This window comes from Hyperoodon ampullatus (genome assembly GCF_949752795.1).
Source record: "Hyperoodon ampullatus genome assembly, chromosome: 5".
NCBI lineage: Eukaryota > Metazoa > Chordata > Mammalia > Artiodactyla > Ziphiidae > Hyperoodon > Hyperoodon ampullatus.
In genome coordinates this window covers 61,714,006-61,738,148 of record NC_136918.1, presented here as the reverse complement: position 1 = coordinate 61,738,148, position 24,143 = coordinate 61,714,006, and the positions used below count along the sequence as shown (strand labels likewise).

At 34.8% G+C, this 24,143-nt stretch overlaps 1 protein-coding gene across 1 annotated transcript in view; it reads right to left on the bottom strand.

The window, feature by feature from the left end:
- Positions 1-24,143, bottom strand: part of PDCD10 (programmed cell death 10) — a 41,196-nt gene that overhangs the window by 1,567 nt on the left and 15,486 nt on the right. Inside the window, exons 2-7 of the mRNA XM_079704800.1 lie at positions 21,865-22,075; positions 14,447-14,500; positions 9,070-9,187; positions 7,769-7,895; positions 2,349-2,427; positions 1,967-2,049 (exon numbers count right to left, since the gene is read on the bottom strand). Of these exons, the coding sequence (XP_079560926.1) occupies positions 1,967-2,049; positions 2,349-2,427; positions 7,769-7,895; positions 9,070-9,187; positions 14,447-14,500; positions 21,865-21,960 (557 nt within the window). The 5' untranslated portion in view covers positions 21,961-22,075. The remainder of the gene's footprint in view (positions 1-1,966; positions 2,050-2,348; positions 2,428-7,768; positions 7,896-9,069; positions 9,188-14,446; positions 14,501-21,864; positions 22,076-24,143) is intronic.

Here is a 24,143-nt window from a genome sequence, read left to right as displayed (position 1 = left end):
ATTAGATGAATCAATGCAAATTCATCCTCCTACTGAAAAATGGCTCAAAGATCAGGCTCTATTAATAATTTTCAATTCTGAGGAAACAGGGACAAAACTTGTGGCACATTATTCATACGCAAATAATGGTAATTTAAACAAGCTGCTGAATGGAGAAAAAGTAGTAGAGAGCTTGAATAATCCATATGCCTGTTTAAACTGTTAAAAATAACTATGGCACCAAGGCACCAGGATTTTTAAAAACTGAACCCAAGTGATTCTAACGTACAAACAGGAATGAGAGTGAATAATTTCAGATTAATGAAAATTATGTTCCAAATGAATTTCTACCTTTCAATGTGCTTATTCCAGGATAGTTCTCAATTAATCAGTATCATAAATAATTTTCTTAATGCAAATTATTCTTTTAATGTGTTTTTTGGTTATTTGGGTTTAGCAGGGGAGACCAAGGAAAAATAGATGTAAGTTTATTTTCAGAACACACCTGCTAGTTTATTAAACTAAGTCAACAAGGTACATTTCCTCTAGACAACCTGAACAGTAGTATGAAATGAAACAACACAAAACCATTAATAATATTTAGCTCAATATCTTTAATTTAGAATAAAATGTAAATATTTCAACCTGTTTGAACTATTTAAAATAACTATGAAAATCAATATACCATTCTAATGTATTTTTATTATTTTTTAATATTACTACAATAATATTGTAATAGTTTGACATGGATATTGGGATCTTAAAATGTCAATGGTGGGATAGGATGTTAGAGGTCCCTGACAATTAGAGCTGAAATAATCACCATTTATTCTTCTGCTTCAAGCACTGTAGGAAATTGGTCTTGTCCACAAAACTCTACTTGAGGTACAAAGAATTCTCTGTAAGGTATGAGGCTGCAGAAGACATAGCCTCTGCATCAGTTTATACATTATATGTACATGTGTATTATACATAAATCACATAAGATTACTTGGCTTTCTAGAATGTTCTACAGCCAAGTGTATGTAAATTTTAAAATAATGTCCTATTTACCTTTTTAGTATACTTCCTGTCTTATAGAAAGCCCTCCCTATTCCAGGACAGTGGATCACAACCGTTTACAGCATTTTAAAAACACGTGAAGCACTTTTACAAAAACACACCTGAACCCTGACCCCACTCCAAGCCAATGGAGTCAGAATTCTGAAGGTAGGGCCAAGGCACTGGGATTTTAAAACACTGAACCCAAGTGACTGTAATGTGCAAACAGGATTGAGAACCACTGTTTTAACAATAGTGCAGCAGTTCTTAACAGACCTGCAGGATCCATGACATCTGGAAATTTCTCAGAAATGTAAATTCTTGGGCCCACCCTAGACCTACAGAACTAGAAACTCTGGGTGGGACCCAAAAGCAATCTGTCTTTAACAAGCCCTCCTCCAGGTGATTCTGAGGCTATTAAAGTTTGAGAATCACTGCTTCAGGGGTTGGTAAAGTAGGCCAGTAAGCCAAATCTCACTCACTGTATGGTCTCCGAGCTAGGAATACTTTTACATTTGAAACAGTAAAAATTTTTTTAAACATCAAAATATTATGATGTGACAGCTCAATTATAATTCAGTGTCTATAATATAAGTAAGGTTTTGTTAGAACACAGCCACAAAAATGCCACTTGTTTCCACACTGTCTACAGCTGCTTCTGCACTACAAAAGCAGAGGTGAAGTGCCGCAGCTGCAACAAGCCCACCAAGTCAAAATATCTGCCATCTGGCCCTTTTCAGAAAAAAGTCTGCAACTCCTGCTCCAGACTAGAGTTATGGCTGGATTATCAACCATTCCCTTTCTATTTTTAACAGTCTATCTTAGTAAGTTGGTGTAAGTATTAATAATATAGTAAAAGGGTTTAATTTATATGGTTTTAGTATCATATAAAACCACATAATTTTCTAATTTTTAAAAGAAAAGGATGATAAATGACAATACTTACTTGCCATCTTTAAAATAGGTTTTCAGAGTATCACTGAAACTTTTGGAGTACTTTACAAATTCTTTCTTTTGGTGTTCAAGTGCCTGCAGACATCAAAAATAATTTTTAAAAATACTAAATAAGAAAAGAGAAGTAACACAAAAGCCAAAGTCAAAGACAGGAGATTACACAGAATATGAATGTACCTTATATTACAGATAAGCATTTTTAGGAGTATTTACTTAAATATATGTAACAGCATATTTAAATGCAAGGACAAACCCAGTCATTAATGATACAAAACCATTTCCAATAATTCAACAGTCTTATTATTTAATTCAGTAAAACGAGAAGGTAAACCAATATCTAGAGTGGCAGCTTGCAAGGCTTCTACTAAACTTACCCTGCGGTTCTGGTATTGATATTTCTTGAAGACACTGTTCACTGTATCAAGAAGTTCTTTTATTGCACTAGCTATATCCCTGTTGGGTGAGGAAAAAAGAATCTTCTTAAAATCAGTTTCATTTGAAAGAAGTCTACATTTTTCTTTTAAGAATCACTGCACTGTTAACTACCATATGAACACTGTATCAAGCACAAATACTTGACTGGCTAGTTGAATGGGGGTTTTAGCCTGTACCCTCCTGTGATCCCAGATACTCTTGCACTGCTGACAAAACACTGCACAACTAACATCAGCTTTCCCAAATCAGTAACATTTCATTCAGCATTACTTACTCAGATTTATAAGAAAATACCTCTGCCTCTCACCTTTTCTGGTTACGATTCTTCCTTTTTCTGGCTCATGTAGGTGAATTCAAGCAACCATATCATCCACTTTTGCTATTTCATGAACAATTATATGAAATTTTGCTATTACATGTAACTCATTTCTGTACTTAAAACACCAAGTTACAGACCTGATGTAGTTTTGAAACATAGTTTCAAACATAGTTCTGATGTTTAAAATATTTCCTTCTCAGATGTAGCTCTTCTTAAGACACATCTATTCTCTTCCAAACCTTTGCTGACACTATTTCCTTTAGAAAATATATTTAAATTTCTGGGAGACAATATCAGAATATTCTTCTACCTTACTTAACCTTTTCAGCAATCATTCTTTGAGTATATATGTATCAGCACTTTTCTCCCCTTTCTAAAGAAAGAGAGAAGAAATCAATAATTCTCATTTGACTTGACTATTCTTCCTATCCATGTACCATTTTTTAAAAAGTCTTCTTATCTTTTGTATCTATGCCCTTTTCAATTTCCATGTTCTAACTTCATAGTAATATTTTGGCAAACTGAACTTACTGTAATTCTGCATTTTCAAATAGCCTCTAAGGCAAACCTCTTTTTCACATCCATTCTCTTAGCTGTTAATTGCTACAAAAACTTTTACTGTTCAAATGCAATGCAAGTGTGAAGATATGAATCAGTAAAACGTCAACCTAGACCACCCCAAACATAACCTTTTATTACCTACTTTTTAGTCATAAATCTCAGATTTCAGTTATTTCACACCTAAAACATTTCAGCTATACTATTTAAAGAAAACCAAAAAGCTCCGTGTCCAGATTTTTGTGTGTACGTGTGTGTTTCATAGCTTATTTCTAGTAAATAAGCAAATGGAAATTCTAAAAATTACAAATATACAGAATTTTGGTATAAAAAAGTATTTTAGCCTATTCTGAAGTAGTAATGATATTTTTATTAAATGTTTCCATAACTATTTCCTTATTACCTCTTGTATTTCAAATATCGGCATCAGGCTGAAACACTGAAACATTAGATATTCAAACAGGATAATGAATTTACATAATTACATCTGTCCACTCTTTTTGTTTTTTGGCCTCTAGTAATAACAATTTTAAGTTACATTAACTATTCCTTTCCTTTATGTTTTCGAGAAAGTTGAATCCTTCTGTATTGTTGTGATGGGCGTAAGCCCCCTACTGCTTAATAAAACGGTATCATATGACCATCCCATTATGTAAGAAAAATTAGTTTCAACAAATAAAAAATGTCAAATCTCTGAATATGGAAGATTCTTCAAACCCACAGTAAGCTTATTCAAAAGGGATACAACAAAGAAAATTACAGTGATCAGACAGCTGTTTATACACAACCATACCTTGTTGTGTACTTCAACGAATATTGGGAGTCTGTATGTACTTTAAAAGAAAAGGTAAAAAAATCTCCCCAGGTGATTCTGCTGATGAACCAGGTTTGGAAACCACTGCTTGGAAACCCAGAACCTAGAGCTAATCCTTGATCCACTATTTGCCATGGAGCTTTATAAAGACCAAGGCTGTTTATCCCTAGTCCTGGCCTTTTCTAAAACAATCTGCAGCAATTTATGTCAAATATTATGTCATCTGTATGTACATGGATCAGCATTTTCATTTATGGCACTAAGGTTTGCACCAGGGAAGCTAAATTATTTTAGTAACTACCCGAGGGTTTGTTTCCTATAAGAGAAAATACCGGCACACACACACAAAATACTTCAGACAATTAAACAAAATAAAGAACTGGGGAAAATCTGAGGGTAAAATAATTATAATGCAATTATATGCAGTTTGGAGTTAATGGATTCTGTGATACGGGACATATAGTATGTGTAAGTAGGAAGGAATTTTAGCAACTTGCAGGTTGCTAAAGGGGTTAAGGGGGCAACTCTGGGGAACATATACGCTGAAAGAGAGGACCACAGGCATCAGAAGAAATGTAGTACATCTTATTAAAAAAATTGCATGGAATAGTAGAGCTTCTAACTGTATCAACCAAATTTGTATAATTATGTTTATACAAACACTCTAAAGGAAGGAAATTCCTACACTGTATGTTTGGTTTGGTCTAGACTGGACACCTCTGGAAAAGCTATTTTGAGGCCAGCATCAAAACCAAAAGCTGGTAAATTTTCACCTCTGAATATGCAAATGTAGATTATAAAGAGTAAACAGGGGCTTCCCTGGTGGCGCAGTGGTTGAGAGTCCGCCTGCCGATGCAGGGGACACGGGTTCATGCCCGGTCCAGAAAGATCCCACATGCCATGGAGCGGCTAGGCCTGTGAGCCATGGCCCCTGAGCCTGCGCGTCTGGAGCCTGTGCTCCGCAACGGGAGAGGCCACAACAGTGAGAGGCCCACGTACCACAAAAAAAAAAAAAAAAAAAAGAGTAAACAGATAAATGCATAGCTTTCTGGACTATTAAATCACCAGTTTCCACTAGTCATCCATTAATTGGAATGTATCCTAAGAATTAATTTTATAAAATATTTGCATAAGCTCAAATGTAGTCAAACACATTCATTAATCAAAAGCACTTTTAAAATAATTTGTTTGCTGGATCATTTTTCCTAATCAACTTCATAGAGAGAGGGGAAAAAAAAAATCTTATTTCACAATGCTTTAGGTGCTGTGAGTGTATGCTAGGTTCTGTGCTAGGTGCCAGGTATATCATTTCAATTCTCACAACTATTACCCTCATCTTCACAGGCAGAAACTAGAATCACAGAAGCTAAGCAAATTATCCAAGGTCACACAGCAAAATGCTGGAATGGGAAGTCAAACCTAAGTCTGCTGATATATACAAAAATATATGGATATTTGTTAGCTGACAGGAATCTTTTCTCCTATAACATTTTGTACAGTACTTCGTATAGTAGGTATTTGATCCATGCTTATTGAAAAATATTGTTAAAGTATTTTGAAAGAAGAGGATATCCACCTTAAATATGAGAAAGTAAAATATTTTAAAGAAAAATAATAACTGTACAATATGTTGTGCTTGAAGGATAAACATTTTATATTTTGGTGCAATTTTATCCACTAATTTGTCAAACAATTAACACTGCTAACAATATATATCAAAAGTTATCAATATATATCAGTGATACAAATAATTATACCTTAGCCATCCATGCTAATGCACAGATGGTTGAATTTCAGTCTCAAAAACAATACATATTATCAACAAACTTTCCATGGCAAATTATCCCTCCATGGATACGAAATAAATTTTAATTGCCAATAATCTTAATTCAGTTGGCTGAGTACACTCCAGAAAACAGAAATGAAATATTACTATTGCCCCATAAATGAGAGACAAGACCCTAATTCAGCCTTTGTCAATGACTAAGGACAAGACTCTTAGGCTCTTCACCTCAACTCCCTTTTGATCAAAATGCAGCTATTAATAAATTGGTTTTCAAACTGTATCTCTTTAGAGCCACACTGGGTTTAGAAGAGACATCTCCAGGACTTCCTAAGATGGAAAGAGGGTATCAAAATCGCAGGATGAAGGCTCCGGACCTACCATCTCTATCCGAGCTTCAACTACAACACCACCATTCTGCCTCTTTCCTACTGACACCCTAGATAGGATGTCCTTTACCACACCTCTTCCAAACAGCAGAACATTCTTTTTTTCAATCACCAGATTAGATGAACATTATGAATCTATGATTGGGAAGCAGCAGAGAAGTCCCTGGAGTCAGTCTGCTTAGGTTCAAACCAAGTTATAGAAATGTAGCATACGATCACCAAAGTAAATTAAACCTTAAATTATTTGAAAATTTTAGAAGTGTTTAAACAGCTGTGTTTGAGATCACTGATAATTTATCCTTTTATGGGCCAAACATGTTCACTTTATACCAAACTGAAAATAAAAAGTTGTATTAAAAACTGTTAAAGAAAGTTGGGGCTTCCCAATAGAGGTAAAATATTTACCTTAGGGTTCATCCCCTATAACATGGATTTTGGCTAGTCAATGAAGTCTTTTGTACTTTCTGATCCTCAATTAGAGGACCAAAAAGAAGAGGGTCACTCCTTGATAGCTGGGTTGGTACCTATCACCGTTATTTTCTAAAATGGGTCATACTCCTCCCTCTAACCCACTCAAAACAGGTGGCCAAATAGCTAAAATAGAATTTTGCAATGTGAATTACAAGGAATACTCTTCCCCTGAGAAGTATGCTAATATTTATTCCAAGGCAGCCTCCTTCAGTTCTTTAAAGATACAATGTATGATGCAGCTTCTTCCAGAAAAAGATCTGTGCTAAGTTCTTCCTTTCTAGCAATTTCTTCTTGTGGTGTCACCAAAAGGTTGCATTGATAGTGCCACTACAGTTATTCCCGGCTTTCTCTGTTTTCTACCCATTGAGGCTGAAGAAAATTATCTGACTCTTTAGTTTGAAAATACTTATCTAGAAATTATGCTTGGAGCTTCCCCCTCATTCCTCCGCCCTCTCACCCCTGAGGAGAGTGCCCCTGGGTTGAGGCACTCGTGCCCCTGCTCGAGAATGATGACCCTTTCTGCTTGCTGCCCATCAACCAGCCTCCTGGCCTCACACAGTTCTCAATCTTTTTTAACCTACATCCCAAAGGCAAGGATTTTTGGAGGTTCACCATTTGGTCAACATTAGAAAGTGCTATTTATCACTAAGGGTACATTATTATGCTAATGACTTGTACCATTTCTGAAATAAAAACAATATTGGTATCCTTCGTTATCAATCTCTATAATTTATCCAACTCCTCTCTTCACTTTAATCTGACATTTACATTTTTCCATTTCTCACGAAGTTCAAACTGCATTCCAGTTTATGCACATTTCACTGTTTTTAAACATTCTAAAAAATGTTACTGTACTCAGAAGCCAAAGGCACAGTTTAGAAGTTAATAATAAAAATGTAGCAATTAAAATTTTCAAATTTTTTATTTCAATTTAATATTAATATCATACCAAAGTAAAACATACAGAATGAGTGGTTCCTTTGATGTACTTAAAAAAAAAAAGAACCAAACAAAAAGTTGCTTACTTGATTGTCTGCAGAAACCTCACTCTGTCATTGATCTCATCTGGGATCTTACTGAGAATTTGTTTAAGTGCTCGTGCCTTTTCGTTTAGGTCCTGGAATTCTGGCTCCGGTCGTTCAATCATATACTCTGATAAAATACATAATAAAAAAAAAATGCAACTTGCTGCCAAATTCAAGTCTAAGAATTTCCAATGTGTTGGTCAAGGAGGTGGCGGGGAGGAAGGGGGAGATAAAGGCCAGATAATTAGGGAAGACAAGGTTGCAAAGCAGAAGTCATTACAGTTCAACTTAGTTCTGTAATTATATTAGGGCTCCCTCCAAATAAAATATCAGAAAATGAAAGACTGAACATTTTCAATTTGGGGTAAATGGAAACCTATGAAACCTTAAAAATTAAAAAGATTAAAAAATATATAAATAAATAAAATTTAAAAGGGAGGCTTAATCAAGTTTTTCAGGCCTCTCAAGCTACATTTCACAAGGAAACCTTAAAGTAAGTAACATTTGTAACAAATACAATGGCAATGGGGAATATGAGTTTAATAAAAACCTCTATACTGAATGTACTACCAGATTCATTATAGACTTGGAAACATTACAACTCTACCAACTCTTCAATATAACCCAGTCTAACAGGCTACAGATGCTCAAATCTAGAATAATGATGAAGACTTTCTCATAATCTATGGGATCAGTTAAAAATATCTACATCTACTTTTGTTCTCCCTTAATAAACATGGGAAATTATACCTTTATGTTTTTCTAAATTAGTGGGAACTGAATTTAATTCAGTTAAACTAAATTTAACTGAAACCCATTTCTAATTATTTAAAAAAGCAAAAATGTGAAAAGAGGCCAAAAGGATGATTATTACATTGTTCTCTCGAATCTGTGTTTGAAAAAAAAAAACGCAATACTAAAGTTTAAAAAGAAGAAACTCATTACTTTCAAACTGGTATTTGCATAAAGTCAACACAAAATAAAATAACCATTCCAAACAGCTTGTCTCTTGGTGAAACTAGAACTCATCAAACATATTAATTAGTAGGGGAAAAAATTAAAGCATGCAGCATAAACACATGCTTTACTTCAAGTAACTAAATCTGGCAAATATAAAATAAAATTAAGAACTACATTTCTATTTTATATGGGTTTATTTTTTCCCACTTTCAAAACAATAACAATAACAATAAGAGGGAAGGGAGGAGAAGGGGAGGAAGTCCCTTTTATCAAATAAGAAAGATCTGGAGGAAAAGCTTTTCAACAACTGTAAGGAACTAAACAAGACTCTTTCTGATTACCTTCTACATCATCAGCTGCCATTCGAAGAAGGGACTCTGTGAAGTTGACTTCTACACTTTTTTTCTCTAAAATTTTCATAATGATGTCTTGTGTGAGTCCTGGATTTTCTTTTTCAGCCTATAAGAAAGAGAAAGCTAGTTTTGAAATATAGAAACTAAATCAGCATTTCAAAGCCAAAACCTAATTGTTTAGAACCTGTTGGGACCTCCTTAAACTGATCAACTTATAAATAAGAGCAGAAATCTTTGCAAAGCAGGTGTCGTGATGGCACTCACTTATGTTTGGGTACAGCTTGTGCATCCGTAACTTCTTATTACAGACACGGTCCCATTTTCCATTTCAACATAAAGTATTTAACATTTCCTACTTCTCATTTACACTCTCTTGCAATCAAACTATTAACAAACGTAGAAATAAAGATTATATATATACTGGTAGTTCTTCAATTACTTTTCAATAGGTTAAAGACTGAAGATTTTTAGCTTTTTTTTCATTACGTAATATTTCAACTTGAGGATCAAGCAGTAACTCATCTCACCAATTTTTTTTGCAGATTCTTTACATTTAAATTAACAGAATGTCAGGAAAAACAAACCAAAACAAAAAAATAACCCTTCTTTTGGAGGTTTTTTGTTTTTTTTTTTTGCGGTACGCGGGCCTCTCACTGTTGTGGCCTCTCCTCTTGCCAGATGCGCAGGCTCAGCGGCCGTGGCTCATGGGGCCAGCCGCTCCGCGGCATGTGGGATCTTCCCGGACCAGGGCACAAACCCGTGTCCCCTGCATCGGCAGGTGGACTCTCAACCACTGTGCCACCAGGAAAGCCCCTTTTGGAGGTTTTATTAAAGCTATGTGATTCCTTAACTACATTCCCACACAATGATTTTCATTCCCTATTTTTGCAGCAAGAGTATTTCCTTCACTAGCTTTCACAACATCATTAATCCTTTTACTACCTCCTGAGCTTGTTTCACTAATGAGTTTGCATTGATTCGATGTTACTTACACTCCCTATGGTACTAAAATCTTCTAGTCATTTCAAGATTGAGCGTAAAGAGTTCTGAGTTTACCAAAGTTAATTTGCGAGATTTTGGTTTTCCCTTGTAATTCTGTCCCATTTTATTTTAAAAAATTTTATAATCACATTCTGTTTCTTTTAGGATGCCTGCCAATTTTAATCATTATGCTGATGATTTCCTATCTTTTTTGCCCTGATATTAAATAGCAAACAGAGGGCTTCCCTGGTGGCGCAGAGGTTGAGAGTCCGCCTGCCGATGCAGGGGACACGGGTTCGTGCCCCGGTCTGGGAGGATCCCACATGCCGCGGAGCGGCTGGGCCCGTGAGCCATGGCCGCTGGGCCTGTGCGTCCGGAGCCTGTGCTCCACAACGGGAGAGGCCACAACAGTGAGAGGCCCGCATACCACAAAAAAAAAAAAAAAAAAAAAAAAAAAAAAATAGCAAACAGAAACACAACTTATGATCTATCAGATAGCAATCTATCTGCTTCCTGATGTGCCAATTATGTTTAACCTCTGCCTCCTCAATTCCATTCTGGTATCACTGCAGATTCAGCTTTATTTGGTTCCTATTGCTCTTCACATTATAACACCTTGTTTCTCATTAATTTCAAGTACCAAAAACTGAAAGGTTATGGAATGAAAGGAGAAAAAATATACACATTTATCTCAATCCTGGGATCATTTTAACTGCTGTCAAATGCTGTACAGGAAAATCATTTTGATAGTTGATTAATAATAATAAAATATGTCCTACTGAATTCCATTTCTTTTATAACCTGTTTTGATTTTTCCTCTCATGAATATATTTAAGGAAGAATCTACTTTAATAAATAAGATTTGCCATTAAAAGAAAAGCTGTACAAATATGGCTTAAGACGGTATCAACATTATTAATCTGGTAAACTGCCACAAAATAACATACAGTATACTAATTAAATAAGCCACTATTTGATAACAGTGGTTTATCTTCTCTAAGTAGCATTAAATTCACCTACATAATGAATTATCTTGGAAAGCAGGGGAGCATTCTCTATGTGCTTCCAGAGAATGCTAACAGAAAAATAATGCCTCTCTGATTAAGTTATAATAAGCTACTGAAAGAATTAAATGCTGAAAGCCTGAGAACAAAGTTTTCAATACCAAGTTCATTTGCAGTCCCCAAATGCCAAAGCTGGAGCATTACAGAGTTCTTACAGAGGTCCCTAACTTTCTTGTTCACAGTGTTCTCAGTACCAAAAGAAATACCTAACAGTGCTGCATATTAAGTGAAGTACAAACAACTTAATGAATACTTACATCCTAACAACTTAGGAACCTTTAAAATTACATGAATTGAAAGAAAAATATTTTATTTTATTCTTAAATAACCATAATCCCTAATGAGATGTGTGCACCTGTTGGGCACTGCACAATTTCTCAAATGTTGGAATTAGACCCTTCCACCCTCATTTCCTGTTGTACATTGATTTTCTTGTGATACTTGCATTCTATCAATAGCAGTGGCCAAAAGTCCAGTTTCACAAAGATATGACATCATTGAAAGGAATGCAGCCCAATCAAATATGCTGAAACTGCAAACTATTTCAAGAGAGTCATTCACACAGTGTCAACCTAATGTTGAGTATCACTGCGTTCCTTCAAATTTTTTTTTTTTTATATATATATTTTTTTTGCGGTACGCGGGCCTCTCACTGTTGTGGCCTCTCCGGTTGCGGAGCACAGGCTCCGGACGCGCAGGCCCAGCGGCCATGGCTCACGGGCCCAGACGCTCCGTGGCATGTGGGATCTTCCCGGACCGGGGTGCGAACCCGTGTGCCCTGCATAGGCAGGCGGACTCCCAACCACTGCGCCACCAGGGAAGCCCTCAAATTTTTAAAATATCCCATGACACCACTCTTGAGTTTGCTGCATGGTCCTGAAGTGCCTCAGCACATACTTTGGGAACAGTAGTCTAGCATCTTAGCTATTTTTTTTATCTTAAAAGCCTTAAATTTAATCAGTGATTCTAGTTGACAAAACAAATATATCTACCCTTAAATCAGAGACTCTATCTATACCTTCAAGATATCCCTCAGAATACAACCTTAAACTCTGCTGTCCAACTTTTCTGAAAAATCCAAGAGTGAGAGAAAACTATCCCAAAGGCAGTAACATTCACGCTTGTGGAGCAATGATTCTCAACACTATCAGAACCTCCCAGAGGGAAAAGGAATCAACAGCAGGATAGATATCATAAAAGACAATATTAACTAGTATTGTTTTATCTTTGGAAAAATTATTTTAATCCTTTTTCTCCAGATAACAAAACTAGATATTAAAGCTTGATAAATATCACTGTTGTTGTGGACCAAGAACTGGAACATGAATATATATATATATATATATATATATATATATATATATATATATATATATGTATATAAATATGGATATATGGCTGGGCAAGAAACATGAAACAAGGTTTTTTTAATCTTTTTCAAATAAGTTACAGTGTAAAAATTACAAAAATCTTAAACTTTTTAATGCATGTCCTCCTTTAAAGTCATTTGAAATTCTAACAAATTAAATATAGTAATTAAGAATAAATCAATGCAAAACTAATATATTTTCCTCCAAATAACTTCCACTATCCCCAATTAAGAATCAGTGCTATGGATAAAATTATCCATGTATTAAACCAGATCTATAATAATCACATACTTTAAACAGTTTGCTTTTTAACTGTACTTTAGAGTTAAAACATCAGCTTATATATAAGGATATTGTAAGAAAGAGCTTAATGAAATTCATTATTTTATCTCTTTTATGAATGTCATTGAGTATATAGCATATACTACTTCAGAGAGGGTCTTCTTTATGAAGACACACAGGAGAAATTTCTCTCTGTTCCTGATATCAGAAAAGCTAAAAAACTGACTTTTGCCTTATTGATACTACAGTGTGCAACAGATCACTTTTCCTTCTTTTCTTTGGCCACAAAGATGCTTAAAACAGTCCCCATCCTGCCTCCCTAATGACCAAATATACCCTTCCAAACCACACTGATACTTAATGGAAAGAAGAAAAAAAACACTAAGGATGGTGCTGCTTCACTGATTCTCTTCATTAACCCAATGATTTGGCAGGATGTATTTTAATGAAATTAGTATGTATGTGTACACAGGCACTGCATTTTAGAGTATTAAACAAATCAAAATAGCTCTAATCCAACACAACACACACAATGTAATTTCTTCTAGTGAAATACGCAGATGTCTAATGACATTATTTGTGCTATCAGTTAAGAGTGGTATAAATAAACTAATCTTTGCCATAAAAAGAAATCAAGCTGGATGGATTTATAGTTTCAACTCAAATGAGACTCAACTGTAAATTTTTTCTAGATTTAAACATTAAAATACCTTCCTTGAAATATAAGTTGTTTTAGCTATTGATGGGAGCAAACACACAAAAAGTAAATAAAAATTAAGACTTTGGGTATCTTCATGTGTATTTAGGATGGGATGAATTAAGTTTTACATGAAAGACTGTACCCAATATGTAAAGTAGGGTTGTCCAATAAATATAATGCAAGAAACAATGAGGAGCCTATGTAATTTTAAATTTTCTAGTAGCCACATTAAAAAGTAAAAAGAAAAAACATGTGAAGTTATTTTAAGAGTACATCCAAAATATTACCATTTCAACATGTAATCAACATAATACACTTATTACTGAGTTGTATACATTCTTTTTTTTGGTGTTCACCTTCAAAATCTGGTGTGTATTTTATACCTGGATTACAACTCAATTTGAACTCGCCGTATTTTAAGTGCTCAACAGCAACACATAGCTAGTGATTATCAATTGAACATCTCAGGTCTAGAGACAATGAAAAAATTCATTCGAGTGACTCAGCTGTATATTCTCAAAATATCCTTAATCTGACATACACAGAGGTCTTATTTTCCCACTCAAAAATACTGTTTTATACTTCTGTTCTATAGGTAAACAATATGAAGAAAATCTCTGAGGTATAACTTTATAAAAGTTTTAATAAGTCAAATAAAACAGAACTTAAAAATATACTCTAAAGGTAAACAGAGAACACTCTGAAAAAGTCAGTTTCAAAAGCATGAAGTGACAAAAGCTGAATGCTAAGGAAACAGCGCCTGTTCCAGCTCGCTCTTTAGAAGTGTTTTAAGCTTTAAAAAGTACACTAAAACAAGCACAAGATGACTGAAAAGGTTTTCACTAAAAAACAAAACAAAACAGGTTTTCACTAAAAAAATAAAGAAATAAACTGGCAATTATCACATGGTATTTAGATTTATATATAACATACTTTTTAATCATCATAATAAATTATCTGCATCTCACCTTAATGAAAGCCGCTCTCAGTGTCTGAGCTGCAGACAGATTTACTCGTTCTAGCTGCAATAAAAATTTTAAATCATTATTAACATCGATTTTCTTGGAAAAAGCATATTTCTGATATTTCATTCTGTAGTAAGCACACTGATATGCTCATCGATTAACAAAAATACTTGCTAATGATTCTAAATCACCAGAATTCTTCAAACAGACAGGCAATCTAAAATTTTCATTAAAATCATGAGAAATTAAGGCATGTATATCAGTCTCTTAATTTATTCCTTTAAAAAAAATACTGTACCTTAAAGATAGATTTATTTTAAGATAAGCACAGAATACAAAATAACATTAAGTCCCTATAGAAAGAATAAACATATTCACTTAAATTTCTGAAAACAGGGGGGATTCAAGATTAACTCTCAGTGCTCTGTTGCAAATAGATGGCAAATTATGTGTGTACTGACTATAAAATGACCAAAACAAAGAAAATATCTATTACTTAAGATTCTACCTTACTCTTTTAAAATTGCTTTTCAATACCCTCAGTCAGGCATTAAACTGAGATTAATCTTTTTTATTAATTAGCAAATAGCAGTGATAAAATGTTTGACAGCTAAATTGAAGACTGTGGATCATCTGGATTTCAGAGATGCTTTTATCTGTCCTCTATTTTTTTTTTACCAGGATAAAAAATTGTTACCTAAAATCATGAGTCAAAAGTTCAAATGCTTTTAATTCTTACATCAAATGTGTAAGGTTTACAATTCTGAAAGATAAATGTCCTTATTAGACACTATATAAGTTGCTTTTCAGTGAGCTGAGGAAGGCATGCAATTTCATTAAAAAACTCCATTTTTTGCAGAGTTAACTGCCAGGCTTACAATAACTAGCTTCAGTTAAGATCAGATTTTCTTAGTCCCTAAGAATTAGGCCGGTTAACTCAATAAAACTCAACATAAATATTTTTTATTTGGGACAATATTAAATGTTCAAAAACAATGTAACCTTTGTAGATTTTCATGCAAGTAGAATATTTCTACAAAACTCTTATGATTATATATCACATCATACAATAAATATTCCTTTCAATTCCTTAAGGCAATGAAAATGTTTCCCTTTATAAATGACATACACACACACACCCCTAATGAATCTCCAACAGTTTAAATCAATTTATTTTCTAAACAAGACAGAAATGCCAAGAACCTTATCTCCTTACGAGTTATCACCTTAAGCAAAAGGCAAAAACAACAAAATTTGCCAAGATAAATAATTTATCTCCAAAAATAAACAATGGGCCATTTAATTTAGTATTTAACTTGGCTTCTACAAATCTTGTAAAATCTAACATTGCCCTTGTGGGTCAAAGGAAAGACACAAGGGGACCCACGTAGGCAAAAACAGCAAATAAGCAACTACATAAGGTAGGTATATTAATTAATGAAGGTATATTTCCCAAAATTAAAATTTTCTTCTTCGACCAAATTCATTTACTCACAATAAATCCCAATGAATAGTAAAATAATAATACAGCTCTTCTGATCTCAAGTTCATGTTGTGCAAGGGAGGCAGGGGCCGACAGCAGGATGAGTGTTTCCTCCCAGATAGGAACCCATTTCCTTGTTCGGGTTACACCACCCTCTGACCTCTTCTGACAAGTCAAAGGTCTGAGTCAGATGTGTGCCTTCAAGTATCGGCATTATTAACTCATTCTGTACTGCCCTGACTGGTATGTGAAATGGTCAAGGGAAGTAAAAGAGGCTCCAAAAGTCAGTGAAGAACTATAAAATTGGTCAAGGCAGACATCTACATCTCTAGATTTCTAGATTAAGTTTACATATATATATATATACCTTAGGAAAGACAGAAAGGTCAGACTTAACATACTGAATCAAATCTGTGAGCTGTGAAGCACCTGACCAGGACTCTGCTAGGAGTCATTTGGGGATATATTATTTACCCACAACATCTTGCAATAAACTCACCAGGCTTTTTTACTCATATGATATCAACACTGCCCAGGAAGTACCAGGCACAGAGGCACATACATACATTCAAAAATATTCTGAATGAAACTTATTCTTTCATCCATAAATTTATCTAAATTGTTCTTGAATCTATTTATAATTTCAGCCTGTAATACTCAGGTAGCAAGATATGTTTATACATGCCCTATTAAAAAGTGCTTCTATTTTAGGCCTCTTACATGTGATAGATGATTTCACAATAAAATCAAGTTCATCTTACCTGTACCTTTCATGACAGTATTAGGTTCTGGTAATATACTAATAACAGCTACCATTTACTAAGCACATATTATGGACTATTATATAGAGTATTTTTATAAAGAGTATCTCTAATCCTCATAATAAATCTGTAACTAGCTATCAGCATCTCCATTTTACAGAGGAAGAAACTCAGTTTGCATAAACTTACCCAACATAAAACAGCTACTAAGTACAGAGACAGGATTCACACCAGATCTGTCTGGTTCCAAAACCCATACACAAGCCACTCATGCTGCCTCCCCGTGCTCACCCTTTCTGGACTGGAGTCTAACCTATTACCGAATCTCTTTAGCTACTTAAGAACGAACAAAATCCTGAGTCGCTACCATGTGAGAGAAGTCAGTGTGAGAGATACAAAGAAACAGACTATAGACCTGGAATCCCAGAAGATTAATTTAAGTAGGTAGCTACATGGAAACTGATGGGATCACTGTCAGCTAAAGTACAAAGGAAAGTACGAAGATGAGATCTGAACTGGTCCTTGAAGAATGTGGTCCCTTAAAATCATTTTCCTTAGTGTTTCTTCAGGGTAACACAAGGGGGTGTAATGATGTTATGTCAGTTTGGAACAGACAATAATATCCACTTTGTTTCCAATACTTTTACTAATGGGTCCAGTATTTTTCTAACTTTTGGGATAACGGTCTTTGACCAGGGTATGTTTAAAGAGCCAATGCAATCATTTTTCAGTGGTGCCTGATAGTGCATACACCATGTTTTAAGTCCAAAGAAGGAGGGGACATATGATAATGGATACTGGGACATGGAGAGGCACTCCTGGGTCTCTGCCATGTAGAACTTCTACGTCACAAGTAAAAAGAGTTTAAAAAAAAAAAAGAGAGAGAATCAGGGTGAGAGAAGAGGGCGCATAACATTTCCCCTCACCTAAAGAGAGGGAAGTGCAACTGGAGGGAAATGACAGGCTGGGTGAGCCCAACATTAAGGTCTCACCCCCACCTCACGTTCTGCCTACTCTCAGTTGTGTGAACTCCTCCTGCAACTGACTCTTCATAGATTTTGAGAGCACTTAACTATTAACTAATTGCAAACTTGTCAAATTTAACTTTCTGGGTCATTTATAAAAATATTTTAAAAGCTTGTAACTAATTTTAATTCCACAGAGCTCATTTATTATATTGCTCCCTCCAGAAATATCAGTTTATTCCTATACTTTATTTTCTAGTATCAAGCTGGTTTCTTAAACCCGTAATTATAAAAAAATATATCCACTTAACCCTTTGGTTGCTCAAGTTTTAAACAGTCTTGCATAAAATCTTTCAGAAGTTTTTTTGTTTTGTTTTGTGTTTTAGGTCAAAATAATTAGATTAGTTGGTTCCAAATTGTCTATAAATATTGCTTCCTCAAAATTAGGTATATTTTCCACATGCTGATATCCCTTACCCTTCTTCCCACCCCCCCACCCCCACGAAGATTATTGATCATATTCTTTAAAAAGAGTTAAACTGAGCCAAGAATAAAAAGAATAAAAACTCCACATACACCTCTTGTGATTCAAATGATAAGGAGGTGAGTTAGGTCAAAAAAAGGAAAAAAGCCAGAAGAAAAACAGAAGTAGATGGAATCAAGAGGCCACCCATTAAATTTTATGAGTCCACAGAGAAGGCAAAATGCAATCATCTGTTTTGTACAGATTGATATTAAGTCCAGTAACTGGTTCTATAAGAATAAGTTCCTGGCGTTGCCAAGTTGTCTGGCAAAAAGGTAACCAGAGCCATCTAACTAGTATAAAAATATTCCACTAAAACATTACCTACGAATATGCAAAACTCTAGGGTATGATCCCAATTTTATCAGAAAATTATGTGGAAGACTCCTTAATAATAATAGCTAATACTTACTACTAATAGTACGTGCCTGGTATTATTCTAGGCACTACAAAACATCAACTCATTTTATTTCCCAGAGTTGTGAGCATTAAGTAAAATATTGTTTATCCTCATTTTGCAGATTAGGAAACAAAGACAAGATTATATAACACAGTAAGTGGCAGAGGAGTAAATCAAATGCAATGCAAAATAGTAACTATGATGGCTTCCCGATGGTGGGATTGCAGGTGAAACCCATGCCTTCGTTGTGGAGAAGTGTATATTTACTATGCTCAAAATTTGAGGTTTGATTTTTTCAATAGGAAAAATTATATTTATAATTATATTTCACCTTAGAACGTTCCTTTAAAGTCATAGGAAAAGAAGATACATGATATGTCTTTTCCTGGAATGAAGAACTGAACCATATATCTTTCCTCCTCCATATACAAAGAATCAACAAAAGATAATACAGTACATAAAAACCTGATCTAAGACTTGGCATGAGGTTTCTATAAACTCATTATTCTATCATGCAACCAGGAGACCTATTTCACGGTACATTTACAACACATGCAATATACTTGGACTCTGAACTCTGCAGCAGCTGATTAAACGAGAAGCTTACTCCTCAGCTGTGCTGGCATAGCTTCATTAAGTTTAGCAAGCATCTAGGTCCCAGAATGCCATAAATAACTTTCCCCTGTGAGCTGCAGTAACAGTACTAAAATTTCCCCAGGTGTAAGGATGTCCTACTACCTAAAAATCTGTTCTGCAAAATGACTTCTGGGCTACCATTGTTACTATTATGAATGTAATGTTAAGGTGAGAATGCAAGCTTTTTAACTCTCACAATACACTGTGGATAAAACTGAGTGAATCAATTTAGCTTCAGAGTAAAACTTTACCCCTACTGTGGTGCTATTTTCTGTAAAATTAATTTGACATCCATTTTATCTTTAAATCTGCAAAGCAGAGAAAAACAGAGCCAAACTCAACTCTAATTTCCCCATGACTATTTATAGAAAAATCCATGTTTGAATGATAGTTAAATATTGTTTAACTGATTAGGTATCTTATTTAAGATGGTACATTAATACACTGGAATGTCAGAGAACAATGCTAGTATTTAAAAAAAAAAAAAAAAGAAAAAACCTTGATACCATGACGTTAGATCAGTAAATTCAATGTGAGAATTAGATCCTGACAATTTAACATAGTATCTCTCAGTCGGCCTCATCCAGCCATTTCATTTTCAAATTTCACTTCTAACAATTAGTTCTTGAAGCAACTATAAATCATTTGGCAACATGTTCTAATTCTGGGTCCATTAACCCATGTATGTTTTCAGATCTCAGATTTATAGAAGAGATTTACTATTACTAGTCCCTTCATAGCCATTTCTTTTTCTTTCAATTAATTTTTTTGTACACATGAATCAATTATAAGAGGTATACCAGTATTAATCCCAACAGTTCATTTTACCAGAATCCCGCATCTTTTATAACAGTTTTCCAAAGTCAAGATTCAAATAAAATCATTTTACCATATGTAGGAAAAGGTCACTCAAATTGTTAGGAAAAAAGCTTTTCTCATTCCCCCCTCATTAACCAGAGGATCAAATTGAAGTTCTGCAAAGTAAATTGCCCTCCCTTCAAATAAAGACTCAAAATACCAGATAAGTATAGAAAATGCCCCCAAACAACTTGATCCAATAGCCTACAGAGTTAGCTATATAGACATGAAAAGAGGGAGCACCTCTGGGTGGAAGTGTCATGATGGTTCTTGAAGAACATGGGAAGTTCAAACACTAAATGTCAAGACAGGTTACTCACCTACCCTTCAGTGACCCTCTCCTTACCTCATACCTGGTACAAGAATAATTAAGTAGTTAATAATGTATTTGCTTAAACATCTGTGTTCCCTACAACTCTTGGGAAGAAGTATGCCAACTTTTTCTCCTCCATATCTCCAGACCCTTGCTGAGTACCTGACAAATTAACAGTTGGCATTATATTCACTGAACAGCACTGAAGCACTTGCTTCCAACAATAACTGTAGTCTTGCAATGACTGGGTAAAGTGTTAGAACAAAATGGCAGAATTACTGGAGCGTAGGCTACAGCTGCCAGAGGTGGATATAACCAGCCCTAAAAGGGTGCCTCCAATGCTACCACGGTAGCAGGATAATAGGGACAGGTTTTCAAAAGATGCCTCCTCCTTGCTTCCTCTTTAGTAAACTTCTAAATTTCCTATCCACCCAGCTAGGTGTGGTCATAAATCTAAACTCATGCCAATGAGATGTAAATGGAAGTCTTAAGTAGGACTTTCAAAAAGGTTACTTTAAGGAAGCTGAATCAGCTGGAAATAACTCCCCACCCCCTGCTCCACTTTTTACCCCTTCTAGACAACAACTTAAGACAAAATAGCAGCGGCCATCCTACATACTGAAGTGACCTTGATAATGGAAGGCAAGCACTAGGATGATGAAACAGAAGATAGGAACCTGAGTTTCTGATGATACTGACTCATAATAATACTACTCCTGGACCACTTACCTCCAGAATTTTTTATGTAAAGAAATAAACTTTAAAGCAAAATAATTTCACATATCAGGATATCAGTTCACCATTAAAAGGAGGGGAGTAATTACTGGGAGTAATTCCAGTTCTAAAATTCTCTACATACCTTAGCATATAAACTAAAAAGAAAAACCTAAAATGTTTTGGTATTATTAAGTCCTGGAAAATTCCTCAAATAAAAAATCAACTATATATTCTCTAGATACGAAGAATGGTATCTTCCATTTACCAGTAAAATTATGTTTGTTGCTACTGACTATAACTCATTAGGATATTTTTGTGCCTGCTCTTCTGGCTGCCTAAAATGTGCTAATCCCCAACTCTTCAACACTTTAACCCTTATTTATCTCTTTCAGATGTTACAATACATGTCTCTTTTTCCAGTGAGGCCTGTCCTGGCCCCTAAAATAGGTCCCACCTGCTATTTTATTTAACACACTTAAAAAAAAAAAAAAAACTTCCTAGCACTTACCACAATTTTTCATTTATATAATCACTTGTATTCTTTTGTTCAATGTCTCTCTCTCCCACTATAGTGAAACCTCCAGAGGAGGAACAAAAAATCAGTCTTTCCCTCAATGTTTTATGCCCAGGCCTGGCACAATGCCTAACACATAGATGGAGTCCATTTATGTAAGTACTTATTATATGAAGGAACAAACAAATGAATAAATGAAGCAAGCATTAAGGAACTGCAGAGATCCTATGAAGCAATGTTTACCCACTTACCTCATTAAACACAGGATACATGACTGCATAGAGGGGCATAGAAACCATGGAAGTGGTCTCAGCTTCATTCTTCATCTCTTCCATTGTCATCCTCATTCAAAAGCCAACTACAGTAGAAAAAGCAGTGCTAAAATGCAGAGGAATCTTCATTCACTGCAGCCTTTCTTCTCTTTTTTGTGATAAAACAACAGGGCACAAAACATATGCTGACCTGGTTAAAGGGGAAGAAAGAACAGAGATTTACTATGCTAGAATTAATAATAAAAACTTAAGGTGTTTAACATTTTCATTAAAATTCTTTTGCTAATTGTTCATTGATTTTTGTCACCTAAAAAATAACCAAAACAGAGCAAGCATCAAAGATTTAAGGCAAAATTTTAAATTCTACCAAATGTGATCTATTTGGGAAAAAAATTGACCTAATTTATTAATTAAATAATTCGCTTAACATTATTTAATTTTGCCAGTGGCATTTTTTTGAATCTTTGTCCAAATCTGACACAGAGACTAAGAAGAAAAACCCACAGACACTGCTAGTTTGGAAATAAAATATCGAGAATTCAACAATATGAGAGAAATTTTGCTTTGAGGAGTTGAAGAAATGTGTTGCTTTTTAAGAGAAAGCAACTGTATTTAATTCCTTTGCTAGGCTGAAATATGAGCCTAATTATAAAGTGAAAGAGTAACAGTAGTAACATACCTATATATTAAATGATATACATGTTAAACAAAAAGCCATTAATTTTGAATAATTTCTACCATTTATAAAGCATTTTCAGATTATAAAACATATTTCACATGCATTTAGTCCTAATAACTTACCTTAGAGTAACTGTCATTCTAATTTTACAGATGAAAATGTAGACTCAGAGATGATAAATAACTTGCCAAAGATCACACATGCAGAGGCCTGTGACTTGATCCCTGTGCTCTGAATCCAGATCTGACACTCCCAAATCAGAAAATAAAGTATGAAGTGAAAACCCAGAACCTCATCTACCCAGGAAAATGCCCAGAAGTTATTCATTCACTGAATAAATATACGTTTAGTACTTACTACATGCAAGATACAATGGAGGATGAAAAAGATGTGGTCTTAATCATTAAAACATTATCTGAGCCAGACTGTGGAAGACCTAAGCAGTTTGAAAGCTACAAAGGCCAGTACTCATAGCTTTAAAAATTTCCAATAACCTGCCCCGTTTGAGAACTGCTTACTATTCTTCCATATATCCCTACCAGTGAAGGGGAACTCAACACCTACAAAAACAGTTTTGCCTTATTTCTGGTAGTTCTAAACATGGAAAGTCTTCCCTGTTTCTGAGCTTAAATCTGCTCCCTGACTTCACAGAACCAAATAATTAAATAAATAAATAATAAATAAAAGGAAGAAAAGGCCAATTCCTAAATTTTATTCTATAGGACAAGAGAAAATCATTACCTAATGAGACAATTGGTACTTAAGTAGACTGCTTTGGTCATAGCATTAGGAAAGAATGGAGGAACAGAAGTTGAAGGGAAGGAAAACTTAAGAAATCTAGTGTATCTAGATCAATAGGACCTGAATAATAAGCAAGAGCAAGCAGATAAATATCAATTCTGGCCCTGCTGTTCCTATTTGATTACTTAATAAGCCATTTGGTAATCTGCTTTTCCACTTAAAAATTAACTGTGAATACCTTTTCATAATAAACTTGGAATAAAGAAGAGGGGCTGAAGTGCTGTCAAAATGAAAATGATGGATACTGGATGTACAGTATAAGTAGTAAATAAAAAGCATCAGTATCTATGAAAAAAGAAAGTGAAAAATAGCAGTACAGGGCCAACAACAGAACTTGAAGAGCTATTTCACTGGATGACAGAAAAAAAAATCTTTTGTTTATTTAATAAATATTTACTGACTAGCTACACAATATTAGGCCTGGTACTAAAGAGAGAGCAGTGAATAAGACAAGACCTCAGGGATCTTATACTATGGAAGGAAAGACAGAAAATGAACAATTGTGAAGACCACACAGGATGCTATCCTACTATGGGAGAACTGGATGAGAGGACCAGCATCACAAAAACCAGGTGTTTCAGAGAAGGTGGTCAAAAGTTTTAGATGCTCTTGAATATGGACAATAACTTAAAAAATTTTTTTAATTTGATTTCTTGATGAGGTCAAGAGTACTGTCACTTGCATGCTGGGAGAGGCCACTGGCATACTGCAAGGGCTGAGGTGGTGAGCTGGTGAGAGAGGAGTCTAAGTTTTCAAGGATCTCAGTAAAAAGGAAGTG